This window comes from Spinacia oleracea, chromosome 5 (genome assembly GCF_020520425.1).
Source record: "Spinacia oleracea cultivar Varoflay chromosome 5, BTI_SOV_V1, whole genome shotgun sequence".
Lineage (NCBI taxonomy): Eukaryota > Viridiplantae > Streptophyta > Magnoliopsida > Caryophyllales > Amaranthaceae > Spinacia > Spinacia oleracea.
The window spans coordinates 53,403,112-53,418,026 of record NC_079491.1 but is presented as its reverse complement, the minus strand read 5'-3'; the positions used below and the strand labels follow the sequence as shown (position 1 = coordinate 53,418,026).

The window sequence follows — 14,915 nt, the reverse complement described above, 5'->3', positions numbered from 1 at the left end:
GTAGATCGAGTACATGAGTAGGTTTAATCTGCATTCACTTGAGAGACTCAGGAGCTTCTATTTACGTTGTCGATCCATCAATGTCTTCCTGCACAACACTTGACAAATACACTATGTAAGTATCATACTATCATGTATTGTAAATTCTCATGTACTTGGGACCACCTATTAGGAATGTTTATTAGCAAGTGTCCAACTTTATTCGTAAGCAATGGACATAAATAGCCTAATTAGCTCATCATTCTCAAATCGAAATACTTTCATTTCTAAACATTAAGATAAATAGGACTTTCTCCTATCACGCATAACACACCCCAACCAATTTTATACTGTCAACCTTTGCTAGTTATGGCAAACAACAGGAAATGTTGAAATTAATTGATGGTTTAACATAAACAAAGTCGTTTACATTTGCAAATACCATATGCTTGCTCATGTTAAGTCATTGGTCAATTTCAGACTTTCCTACCTTTGACATTAACAAGCAAAAATTGGATTCCACATTTCACAATACTAGACAAATGAACTTGACTTATGGGATAAAGAATTCAACACCTTTAAGAATGACTAGCAATTCCCAAGTTATTGTCCTACATTTCAACTAAATGACTAATAATGATAAGCATCACTAAATAGCCAACATGTTCTTTATATCATTATTTCTCTATCTGTCTCTAAAAGATTTTTCGGTCCCATTTTTCTTTATGAGTCGTCCATAAAAGATTCCTTCATTTTCTCTTTTGTTAATATGGTCCCAAATCCCAATTAACCATCTTTTTTCCACTCTCTCTTACTTCTTCTATATTTTATAACATTAACCTATTTTCTTACATATTCTCTATGCTTTATCTTAATACTAGATTTTAGCTCGTGCGATTCACGGATTCTTTTAAATTGTTAAGCTAAAATAAAATCTTATAACATGTGACTGTTATATTTTATATATATTAGATTAGATTAGTGTTTGATTTTAAATTAAATTTATTTTTAGATTTATTTTTTAATTATTAAGAGTGTTTGATTTTGGATGTAATTGTAAATGTTACTCTCTCTGTATTTATTTAAGGGATACACTTGCCTTTTCTGACCATATTTATTTAAGAGATACACTTGTCATTTTTAATAACTTATCAACCCCACCATCTAATTAAATAATTTATTTACACCTCACCCCCACGCTCCATCCCCTAAAATGACATGATCCCCACTTATTTTACTTATTAAAATATCTACCTAACCCCACTTGTTTTATTACTTTATTTCATTCAATTCTTTTTCTTAATACACGTGCCCGACCAAGTGTATCTCTTAAATAAATACGGATGGAGTAAAATAAGTGGTACTCCCTTTGTATTTATTTAAGAGATACACTTGTCTTTTCCGGCCGTATTTATTTAAGAGATACACTTGCCATTTTTAGTAACTTATCAACCCCACCATTTAATTAAATAACATATCTACACCCCACCCTCACCCTCCACCCCTAAAATGACATGGTCCCCACTTGTTTTACTATTAAAATATCTATTAAACCCCAATTGTTTTATTACTTTAATTCATTTAATTCTTTTTCTTAATACCCGTGCTCGACCAAGTGTATCTCTTAAATAAATACGGAGGGAGTACAAAACAATTTGCCCTTATTTTTTCATATAACAAAATAAAATGGACAAAAACAACCCAATAAAAGGAAAATAACTATTAGTAAGGTAGGGTCCACTCAAATAACATTCCAAAACTGCAAAACTAGATAAGAATGATAACTATCAAACATTCAAACCTATCATGTTATTGGCAATTATGTTACGGATTTGATGTTTCAGTTTTAGGGTTTTGTGTGGTTAATCTGCTCCCATTTCCCAACTTGATCAAACTAAATTTACTTGTGATATACTCAATATATTTTGCTTGACGTTCTAATCTCCAATGATTTTGACACGTTATAATGCACAATTGATGATTTAAACATAAAGATTAGTGGTCCTTTAACTAATTATACATCTAAAATTTCTTTTTTCCACTTGAACTTTATTGAATACATATTTGATGTCTTCATCTATCATCGTCGACTCAACGTCGTATTCACTAAGCTTTATTGATATTTGTTTTTAACAAAAAATAGTTTCTTTCTATCTTAATTTGGTGCTGACCGGCCTTATGGGTTATGACTTATGAGATCCTTGCCAAATATCCCAAAATAGAAAAAACATTATCCAAAAATCTTTATGACTAGCTCAAGAGATATAGGAAGTCGTGCTTAAAATAAAAAATAAAAAATAAAAGATATAAGAAGTCACTCAATTTCTAGCAATAGATGATCATTTTCAAGACTTAATACTGAGATAATCTCACACTTACTTTAAAGCGGGAAAAAAAGTAATACGGTAAAAAATCTAAAACGGAGTGAAAATTCTAAGGCGGAACAGGACGACTACCAACCAAAAAGGAACAACTCAACACTGCAACATTAGATAAGTCACATTAGCCGAGCGTAGAAAAAACAAATATCCCAAAAAAGAGTACTCCGTAGCTGTTTCCATGATCAATCAAATTTAACAAATGACATGAAGTGACAACACACCAGTTAAACAGTTGAGTTGAATTGGTGTAAAAGAAAAGAGGGATTCAAGGGCAGGTAGAAAAAGACTACACTGTACATGGAAGAAGGTAACAAGAGTACATCAAAGATAATTTGTTAAGCAACAGTACGCCCAACATGCTACAGCAAAAAAGGTTGAAACTGTTTTGGAGAAAACATAGAGAATACAATTATTGAGACAAAGGGGGAGATTTGGAATTTGTTTTGGCTCACCAATTGTGAATCTTATTTTTTGTGTTCTATTAACAATAGACAAAGGGGGAGATTTGGAATTTATTTTGGCTCACCCATTATAAATCTTATTTTTGTGTTCTATTAACATAAAGACATTTCAAAATAAAATTATGGTATGCCAAAATCATTTCCACGTAAAAGTAATAATAAATGACAATTATAATAGCGTTCTTGAAAATGTTTAATAGAAGTACACTTTTCATAAAAGGTTCTTTTTTATTCTATCCACTTCTAGTCTTCTACATTATTTTATTTTTTACAAATATATTTTACCCTTTTTCAATAAAATTAATTTACGTTTGTTAATGCACGTCTTTAATCATAATACCTCTAATTATATATTCATGAAAATTATAAATAATAAATATTGTGAAAATATTGAAATAATTCTAATAAAATTAACATGACAATGTTTTAGTTTATACTAACTCTGTTTCATAAAGATCTTTATGATTACTATTTGCACAAATATTAAGATAAAAGTAAATTTGTTGAATATGATAAAATATAGATAAAGTAAGAGAATATATAAAAAAGTGGGTGAGTGTAAGAAAAAAAATGAATAAAGTAAGATAAAGTGAGTATAAAATTGTAATTATTGTGCGGTAAGTTGTAAATAATCATGTCCAAAAATAGAATAAAGTAAAGTTTAAAGAACATTATGAAATAGACTAAAGAAAATGTATAAAGATGAGTATATAGTCAAAAGAGATTATATTAATAGTGTAAATGCCAAAATATTGTAACTAAAAGAGAATGGATGAAGTATACATTTTTATCATCTCTTTTCTACTTCACCCTCATCTTTCTTACACCAACCTATACTATTGCGATATTACCTACTCCGTAATCCGTATTATTTTGCTATATATTTCTCACACCTAGGGATGGCAACGGGTAGGATCTGGACCGGATCCTCTAGGATCCAGATCCAGACCCGTTTTTTAGGCAAGGATCCAAATCCTACCCGAATCCGCTGGGTAATTAAATTGAGGATCCAGATCCAGATCCGACGGATCCTACGGATCCGGGTCCAAAACGGATCCTAACTTATTTTTTCATCAAACGAAACTAATTTTCATTTTAACCTTAAAACATAGTTTAATAAAACTTCAATAACAAAGCTATTTTTCCATACAAGCATTTACTAAAATAAAATTTAACAAATCCAACATAAATAATACTAAAAGTTCAAAAACTTCAATAATACTACAAGTCTTAAGTCTTTACTTTTATATTTTATATATTTTTTTTATAAAAACGGGTTAACGGATCTGGATCCGGGTAATGACTTAGGACCCGACCCAGATCCGTTTTTAAAACCAAGGATCCATATCCTACCCGGATCCGTCGGGTCCAAAAATTGAGGATCCAGATCCGTTTTCAACGGATCTGGATCCACGGATCCGGGTCGGGTCCATTACCCACTGCCATCCCTACTCACACCCCTCAACTCTCTTTGAAATAAGAGTCTACAATAATGGAGGGTGTATGTAATATTTGGTGCTGGTATCTATGCCAATTTGTTATGGGAGGAGTCAAAATTTGAAACTTGTACGATCACTAATAAAAAATAACATTGAGGAAAGCATAAATGAAGGAGAGGAAAAGAACGAAAAGGCTACATATACCCCATGGGTATGGAATAGTGTCACACCTTGGGCTGTGATTGGTTTAGATTTATAAATTCCATGTGGGGTTGCTATTTTGAATTTAAATTTAAATCCATGTGGGGTTGCTTATGTGAGATAGACCAATGGGAGCCCAGGATATGACACTACTCCATACCCATGGGGTATATGTATCAGCTTCCGGAAAAGAAGACACCAAATCTAAAAGCTCCGTTCTATGTGGTTAGACACCTGATTCTAATACATAATTCCCAGTGGTTATAGGAAAGAGTACACTTTCTCTGTTTTTTTAGATGATACAATTAGTTAGGCACGTTTATCAATACATGTTTTAAACATTAATATCTCTCATTGTAGATTAAAAAAAATCTAAAAAGTTGATATTTAATAAATATTTATTTAGACAAATCTAATCAGACATCACACGATTATGTTTTTTTTAAAAGTATAAATCACCAAAGAAGTCAAAATAACTTATATGAATAGTGTGAAAAACCTCAATTGTACTCCCTCCGTATTTATTTAAGAGATACACTTGGTTGGGCACGGGTATTAAGAAAAAGAATTGAATGAAATAAAGTAATAAAACAAGTGGGGTTGAGTAGATATTTTAATAAGAAAAACAAGTGGGACCATATCATTTTAGGGAGTGGGAGGTGGGGGTGGGGTGTATATATTATTTAGTTAGATGATGGGGTTGATAAGTTACTAAAAATGGCAAGTGTATCTCTTAAATAAATATGGCCGGAAAAGACAAGTGTATCCCTTAAATAAATACAGAGGGAGTATCATGTAAATAAGGACAGAGGAAATATATATAGTATAGAATATAAACAACTATCCTGACAAGGAAACTAATTACAATGGTGAAAATGTTCATCAAGATGAGGTTTAAGAGGTCCTCCTATTTTCTCTTCAACACTAGTGTTTGGCCCGGGCGATATCCTGAATTACTACTTTGAATAATATATCGTGGTGTGTAATACGTAAAATGTTAGTATAGACTATACAATTTGATGTTTCAAGTTACATTTATTTACATGCAAAAAAAAGAATGTTTCATGGTTGGCTAAGATGGTAAGACATCCACTTTACTACTTTGAATAACATATCGTGGTGTGTAATACGTAAAATGTTAGTATAGACTATACAATTTGATGTTTCAGGTTACATTTATTTACATGAAAAAAAAAAGAATATTTCATGGTTGGCTAAGATGGTAAGACATCCACTTTACACGTGACAAGTCCTATGTTTGAATCCTATTGCATCCTCAGTTCCATAAATATCGCAACATCTTATTTTTTACACTATTAAAACTAGACCATTAATCATTTTTTGTGATTCCTACCTAAGAAAAATAGTAGTCATGCAAAAGAGGTTTTATCGGTTTGCTCCTACCATCTTTAATTGGTTTCAACCGAAATGTTGTTAGGTACTTTTGGGGGAATTTCTCTCCAGTTCGAACTTTCCTAACAACTTTATTTTTCTCCTGTTTCCTTGTTTCCTCCTGACCTCATACTCATCATTTACTTATATTGGCGCACCATCATTCACAAGAAACAGAAGCACGCAGCATGCCTTTTGAATATTTTAAGGTTTACTTTTGAATTCACCAATGCCTTCAAAACACATATGCCCTAGCCCTACTAAGCATAAGCTTGCCGGAGGAACTATTTAAAACTAAGCTATGACCTTTTCCTATTCATGCATTTTTAGACACTAACATTGAACTACTCATATAATTAAAAAACGTATCTTGTCACTGTCAGTGTCGGGGCTATAATCACGACATAACAACGGGTCCTGTGCAATTTCTATGGGAAAGAAGAGATAAGTTTATGTTTCCCAGTCAATCACTCTTTCCCATAGCTGAAGGCATATTAATCTCCCGAAGAAGAAGAAAAAAAAAAATTGGAGAAAAATGGATGAAATTAAATTTAAACGAGATTTGGGGAAAAATGAATGAAATTAAATTGAAGGATTTGAACGAGATTTCTCGTAACTACATGCCAACTGGCTTGTAATCTCCGAAAAAAAAAAGTTAAAAAGAAAATTAGAAAGTCAAAGTACAGTTGTAACAATCTGTAAATCAAGCAAAACATGATTTCATTGGTAAAGGGATTCCGAACCCCAACCTTTGGTTTATTAGCACATTACCTTAACCAACACAATTTAGAAGGTGGACCATGGTGCAGAACGAGCATAGTGCATCTTAAGAACACTAGTATATAATTAAAAGAACATTTGGTTACGTGAAAAGAACATGAATATATATTTATAATTTAAATACTGAAATAATAGTGAAATAATAAAGAGTGTCTTGTTCTTAATAGTGAAATAATAAATACTTCGTAATAAACAGTGAACACTAGTATATATATTTTTAATAAATAGTGAAATAATATACTTCCTCCGATTTTTAATATTGGCAACGTTTGGACTTTTAACACTATTCACATATTCTACTTTGACCATTGTTGGTGATTTATATGTAAGATAAAATATAGTGTTGTAGGATCTTGTTACATTCGTCTCAATGCGTAATTTCAAAATATCAACTTTTTATGATTTTTAATTAAAGAGAATTAAAGATATTAATAATTAAAGTTGTGTATTGTCATGCGTGAAAATGTCAAACGTTGCAAATAAAAATGAACAGAGGAAGTATTATTTATTATAACAAAAAGTAAAATATTATATCGCATGTGCTTTTGTCTTAGTGTCATGTTCTTTTGCTTATGCACATGTTCTTTTGGTGCACCATACTCACTGTGCACCATAGTCCATAATCTACGGATTGCATCTATATCTCTACTTCTAAAAAAACAAAACATTAAAAAGTGATTCATTTTCCACTACCCCTTAAAAAGTTGACACATTTTCCATTCATCATCATCATCATTCATTATCATTACCCCATTGTTTCAAAGAGGCTCCCGCAAAAAGTGGGGTAAAGGGGTCGGTTGTAGAGAGGTTGTTTCCAATTGACCCAAAAGCAATAAAGGGACGACAACGGGACGACCATCTTCTATTTCATGATATAAAGAGACATTTTGATTTAGTCCAGCTTAGATACAATAAATAAAAGATTCATTACAAACAGGACAAATTCATTAAGAGCCATTTTAACACATTTTCCATTATTTATATTAAAAAATTCCATTATTAACTACTCCCTCTGTCCCTTAATACTCGACCTGTTTTGACTTTTTGCACTATTCACATAATTCATTTTGACCCTATTTTATTTCTAGTATATGAAAACAAATGTTAGTATATATAATATATTGTTGTATTCATCTTAATATATACTTTCGAAATATTAATATTTTTTAAGTTTTTATAATATGTAATTAAAGAAATTAGTGGTCAAAATTGTATATTGGCAAACGTGTCCGGTCAAAATAGGTCGAGTATTAAGAAATAGAGGAAGTAATATGTAATTAAATAATAAGTGAATTACATCTCATTAAACTATATAACAGTCAAATCAATTGGAATATTTCAGGACAGAGGGAGTATAAACCAATAAAATATGAAGGTTCAAGCCTTCAAGGCAGTGCCGCATTGGCGGTCAGTTGGTCACCAATGAATTACAAACATCTATTGCCACGGAAAAAAGGTGAAAAAAGTGTCGACGAAATTGAAGTTTTTGAGACAAGAGTTGAAAAGAGTCATTGGGTTTCAAAATCCCAAGTAAATATACCCATTCCTCAAACCCCATATCTTCTGCGCAATGCTCTGTAAAGGTTTTTAGGTTGTTATGGTGGATTATCAACACCTGTTATATCCATTATTATCCTAGGATGACAATTCTGCATCAAATTTTAAATCCCAGACGACAACCAGCCGATTCCTTATTCACTCTAATCTATGCAAATTTAATTTATACTCGTAATTCATAAAAGACAATTTACTGGATTATTTTATTTTATAATAGGATGGTTTATTTTTATTTTTATGATTACCAAAAAAATCCAAGGATTTATTGTGATGGTGTCATTAATCTATAACATGTCAATCTAGGATAACATCCCAAAAGTAATGCAAATAACTTTTGAAGCATCATATCATACTATGAAACATATGTATGGTCCATATGATCAAAGTTGAACAGAAGAATTTCAATCAATCAACTAAAATTAAAGTTAACGAAAAAACACAAAGTACTAGAAATGAAATTGAAAAGGAATGGAAGGACTTACAAACTGATGATGATGAATATGATATGATTTGTGAATAAAAATCAGTTCTTTCCTTTTCCCTTGTGGTCTGGATCCCGGGATCCGTCACCGTAGTAGAGCTGCAACCCGGGTGGATGAAACTGTTGGTGTTGGTGGTGGTGGTTGTGGTGATTTTCGATAATGGTTGGCGAAGAAGAAGAGACAGTTGCATTGCTAAGGAAGAAGGGCAAGCTTGATCCGTCTGTTGTAGAAAACCTTTGGAGGTAAGGCAACAGAGACGGAGAATTGGACTGAAGGGTCCCCCTATTGTTGAAACCAGCGGCGAGGCTGGAAGTAGGAGTGGAAGATGAGGAGATGCTGAAGTTTAAGTTATAATCATTTCCACCAGCACCAGCACCAGCACCAGCACCAGCACCACTGGCCCCGGCTGAGGCGGCCGCGTTTGCTACTTGTATGAGGTGTTGGTCGGCCAAGAAAGGGAAATGTGGGTGGTGGTGAAGGTTTTCATGGTGAGACTGATGGTGATTTTCCGAAGCTCCAAAGGATGTAATGTGGATAGATGATGTGTTGTTCCCGAGCTGGACTTGGCCTGTCCGAGATGAGGATAAGGCCATGAGTCCGGTACCAAAATAATCCGCCATTGGAGTGGTACTTGCGGCTGATGATAACCACTGATTATTATTATTATTCCCACCTCCTCTAGAGTGCTTATGAAACAAATCCACCTCTGAATCTACATGGTGATGATGTGGGGAAGGGCTGGAGCTCGCTGCTGCTGCTGCTGCTGAATTGTTACTCTCATTTAGATTGCTCATTCCTGCTGTCAATAGCTGAGTGAAAGAAGATGTTTGGGGCATAGAGCTCACATTTTGTTGTTGTTGTTGTTGTTGTTGTTGTTGTTGCTGCTGATGTTGTTGTTGATGGGAAACAATACTAACTCTGGAAGGCTCGCCATCTCTATCCTTATCTTTGGCTGTCCGCTCCCTCGCCCTCTCCCTTGCCTTAACTCTGATTTCAGACCTACACAATGATAACCCAGATCCTTTACTTGCCTCCGAATTGTTGCTACAACACCCTGACTTTGAACCCATCTGTTGTTGCTGATTCTGTCCGTAACTACAATCCCCATCTAATTCCACATCAGCCGAATCTACAGCTAGCAAATTAGGCTTCCGTTCATCACTCAGCTGCCTAGGAGTCTCCGGCGGAAAAGTACTAGTATTCAAAGACGGAAGTTCATTGATAGCATCGGAAGCTGCCTTAATTAGCCACTCCACAGCTTTACTAGGCTGGTCATAACCCAAGCGGTCTTGCAAATCATAGAACTGAATAGCCGTAGTAACAGACAGTCGCACACGCCTATCCCTCGGCCCTTTTGCCGTCCACACCTTACTATGCCTGTCCTTCCCCCCACTAGCCCTCGAAACCCTAATTATCCTAGATGAGTGCTGCCACTGTCTCCCAAACCGGCTACTACTCTCAACCTGCATATCTCCTCCTACACCTCCGCTGCTGTCGTTTCCTAACACAGCAGCGGGGGCGGTACAACTTGTTGTGGTGGGCACGATAGCACGGCTGAGCTCACTCTCCTCCTCCACTTCATCCCCTCTTCCCCCGTTGTCGTGCCCACCACTACCTCCTCCTCCTTCTATCTTGGAAGAATCAATCCTACCATTCGAGTTAACCCTAGAATACTTGCAAGCTTGTTGACAACTTTGAATCTCGTCCACTTCCATACCATCCCACTTTCATAATAACCACAAATTATTACTCACCTTTTTTTTTTTCCCCTTCCTACTTGCCTCTTTTCCCCCCAGCTGTCAGAGGTGTGAACAATAAAGTAGAATTAGAGTTTTTTTTATTTTCAATTTTTATTTTCTCTCTCCTTTTCTCTACCGATTTTAGAGGGTGAGGCTGTTATTATGTCCTATGCAGCATTGATGACGATGCATCAGAGTTATTGTGGCTTTTTCTGCAACAAAGAGAGAGAAAACAAAAAAGAAAATATAGTTGAAGAATTTTTATTAAATAATTAAATTAAAAGCTTTAATCACGCTTCAGAATTCAGTAGGTACTGCTTGCTGAAACACTGCTACAGAAAATTAAGCAGTAACTCAGTAAGCACTAAGCAGCGCCCTTGTCTCTTTAAAGCTCTTTTTCTTTTTTTCTACCACCTCCCTGCAGACTGCAGCCATAATATCAATTACAATTAACAAAATAAACCAAAAATTGAGTCACTTCTTCATCAACTACACACTTACCATTAACTAACCTAAAACATTCACACTCATCTCGCTACAATTGAACCAACAATACAACAATGTACAGTACCACTTCCCGTAACACATTCACACTCGTCCCCCGCTATAATAGTACATTATTTCATTTTAAAATAATACTTCGTATATATTACTTAAATAGAACGGAAAAATGTACTTAAAAGAGTATTAGATGCTAGCTTAATAATATCAGTTGTACTATAGAATGTGATAAGCTATAGGATACTCCGTAACTAGTTTAGGCTTAGCTTAGTTGTAAGTTGAGAATCAGATCTGCCATAGTTTATAGTTATACACATACCTAAAACCAAGACTTTTTATGCTCTCGATAAAGCTCAACAAAAGCCTATTTTTTCTCTCTCTTTCTCTCTCTAAACCTTTCATCATCTTATCTAGCTGCCTAATTATCTTTTTTTGAAATGGCTATGTTAATTACTTAGCTGGGAATATATTTAAATTTGGTGTACTTACATCCGTCATTTCCTCTTAAATTAACTAAACATAGTATAATCAAGTCGACGACGAAAACAACGACTAGAATTTATAACAAGCTTTAAATTTGCCTGCTTAATTAATTGATTAATTTCAGGTTCTCGGATCTACAACTTCTGTTGTATTAAAGCTGCTCATCCAAAATTTAATTTGTTTCAAATAAATGCGAATTTCATTTCCTTTTGGACCAGCAAAAGAAAAAAAAAAAAAGTACTAGCCAAACTAGATTATAAATTAACCTGTGGAATATGCGAAAAGTTGGGAAATAAAATTACCTAATTAAAAAAAAAATAACATTAACGTGAACAGAAGTCAGTTAATTCGGTTATAATTCTATCAACAAAAAAAGAAAAGTTAATTCAGTTTTAATAAGATGGTGAAATAATAAGATGGTGAAATCAAAGCCAAAAAAAATAAAGGCTAAAAGGGTAGGGTTTGAAATTTGAATGTTTTTGTTGTGTCGGATTTTATTTTATTTTTAATTTTGTTAAAATATTAATTTTGGGGTTTGCCGGATAATTAGAGAACAGTATTCGAAAGAGGGGGTGTAGTGTGCTCGAGGATCAATGCCCTAAATGGCTAAATGTAAGAAGGCTTTCCCCATTTGAGCAACCACGGGTCTTATCGGGAAATGACAGACGACACTCCGCCGTTTCAAGTTTCAACCCCTTAAATATCTCTTCTACTATACGAAGTAGTTTTCAGGGTTGTCTTAGCTTTTCGGAGGCACTATGCAAATTCAAAATTTGTGCCCTTAAGGTGGGTGAGTTTATCCCTAATCTTGAAGGAAGTTTTGAAGTGAGTCTCGAGTCTAAGTCTTGGGATAATGTGGTAAAATAATACACAGTCTTGAAGTGAGTTTGAAAATCCAAGACTCACTTAAGACTCCACTTTTTTCTCCCCCCAATCAAATCATGCCACATCATCAAAATTAATTGAAAGACTATAATTCCGTGGAGATTGCATTCCATGAATTTGCAATATATACAATATATCTATATCTCTATTACATAAGGGAAGAGGGAAGGAACATTTCGGTAACACTACTTTTGACGTCCCCCTTAAATTACTAAACTATCATCTACAATTTATCAAAAAAACTGAATATTTATTGGTTACTATGTGTCTATCTCTTATTGAATTGTATGGATAATTAATTTCGACAAAGTTTGTCTACATAACGTATACTTCCTCCGTTTCAAAAAGATTTTTACACTTACTATTTGCACGGACTCCGGTGCAATGTTTGACCGTTAATATATCCAATTTTGTATGGAAAAAAATTATAAAAAGTTAATATTCTCAAAATGAATAACGAGACCAATCTAACAAGATCTTAGATGTAACATTTCGTTGTATATAATAGTGGGAATTTACGGTCAAAATTTTCATACTTTGGACACATTTTCCAAAGCGTAAAGAACTTTCTGAAACGGAGGTAGTATGAATTTAAAATTAAAAGAAAAATAATCGAAGAATAATCAGTAGTAGGGTTGACATTAATTTGAAAAAGGTTATACAAGTTTGATATCTTGCAATCAATTTGTACTGTATAATGACATGCCTTCAAATGGTACTAACCAACCCTCCAGGCCTCCACGATTAATACCACACGTAGTGGAAGATCTAGAGTTTATTTTAAGTGTGTTCAACTTATCTGAAATATTGAACATATATTATTAAAATATTGTATGTATATCACAAAAAAAATAATTAACATACATTTCTATTCTATAAGGGAACAACTAAGATCAATTTAGTAATTGCACTTTTGGTGTCCCCTTATAAAAAAATCCATTATACCTTTGATAATTGAAAAATAAATTATTAATTACACCAACAAACAAACAAGCAAAGAAGTCAACGAAAGAACACAAATCAGAAAACCCAACTCACGCAATCTTCTGTTTAGTCAACAAAATATGTCAAATTTATAACCCACTTATATCACGCACCAAATTTTCTACAGCAAGCACATAAGCAAGGAAATCATTCTAATTCTAAGGAAATAAGCCTTACAATCCCTCATATTCTCCACAAACACAATAAAGCCAGTCAAAAATACAAAAATACAAAAAAAACGAAAAATATTACAAATTATTACATTTGCCAAAATTAATCAAATTGACATATTATACTTTTTTATTTGTCATAGACAAATTATACTCTCTAACCAATGTAAAAAATCAGTCTACACCATTCTAAAAAAAATATCTCGGAACGAGTGTACAAGAGTTCGCTCCAAAAACTCCATCATTGTTCTTCTTGAAGTTGTGCAGATACACGTAATATATTTTCTCCCGAATCCTTGCAAGAAAATAAAAAATAAAAATTGAACCATTCATGTTGGTTTCCGATATAGAAAAAACTCATATTTTTTTTAAATTGTTGTCATGCAAATTAAATAAACTTTCAGAATATAAGGTATGTTCGGCATCGTCCAATTAAACAAAACATTAATGGAAAAAAGTATTCTCAACCTTCAGAAACAAAGCCTTTTCATGGGTGCTATCTCTATCAGTTGGAGATTTTAAACCAGGACATTCTTATAATGTTACTTATGTGTTGCACATCTATTGGGCGGAGGAGTGCATGTTGTTAAGCAAGTATATTGCGAGCAAGATAAAAAAGTGAAACATATATATTGTTTTATATATTTAATTACTTATTTCAGTGCTGAGATTTTGATTTTCCGTTGTGATATATTAGTTGTAATAACACAATTTTAAGTTTTTTTTAATAATTTCCCACGCATCGTGTGCATATAAAAACGCCATTACCGTTTCTCCTAGAGATTGGAGGCGTGGAGATACATGTAAATAGATTCTTCTCCTAAATTAATGCACAAACGAACAAAATAAAAACATATACTTCCTCCGATTTTTAATACTCGCAACGTTTGAGATTTTTACACTATTCACATATTCTACTTTGACAATTGTTGGTGATTTATACGTAAGATAAAACATAGCCATGTGGGATCTTGTTAGAATACGTAAGATTCTTAATGTATATTTTCAAAATATTAACTTTTTATATTTTTTGATTAAAAATAACTAAAGATAATAATGATCAGAGTTGTGCATTGGCATGCGTGAAATTGACTAACGTTGCAAGTAAAAATGAACGGAGAAAGTATATACTTTTGAGTATAATAAAACCAATCAGTAATGGAAAAAGGGTAGTGGAGTTCTACCTAATTTGTTGTTTATCGTCTGTTTTGTCTGTTGAGGTGCAACATCTAATGAACGACGATGTACGATACAAAATGGGCTCGTAGACCTTGGTAATTAATCGGAATCACCTGCAATTTCTTGACAAGAGGAGGAAAGAGTAATGCGTCGACTTCTAGTTAAGTTCTCAACAACAAACTGAACAAAAAACAAAATATTTTAATTTCTTACTTTTTGTTTGGAAATCTAATACTGAAACTTTTATTCACTCGATTGGATAATTCTTTTAAAACATAGTTACTACCAGAATAGTGAATAAC

The 14,915-nt window shown here is 33.3% G+C and overlaps 1 protein-coding gene across 2 annotated transcripts in view; it reads right to left on the bottom strand.

The window, feature by feature from the left end:
- LOC110788439 (transcription factor PCF6) overlaps positions 1-10,994 on the bottom strand; it is an 11,225-nt gene extending 231 nt beyond the window's left edge. The window contains exons 1-2 of one of the 2 annotated variants that reach the window (XM_021993082.2): positions 8,673-10,994; positions 1-88 (exon numbers count right to left, since the gene is read on the bottom strand). The exon at positions 1-88 is cut by the window's left edge and continues 231 nt beyond it. In XM_021993082.2, the coding sequence (XP_021848774.2) occupies positions 8,714-10,387 (1,674 nt within the window). In that variant the 5' untranslated portion in view covers positions 10,388-10,994 and the 3' untranslated portion in view covers positions 1-88; positions 8,673-8,713. Of the gene's footprint in view, positions 99-8,672 lie in introns of both variants that reach the window. The other variant, XM_021993081.2, reaches the window with a different exon arrangement.
- Positions 10,995-14,915: the final 3,921 nt, after the last annotated feature.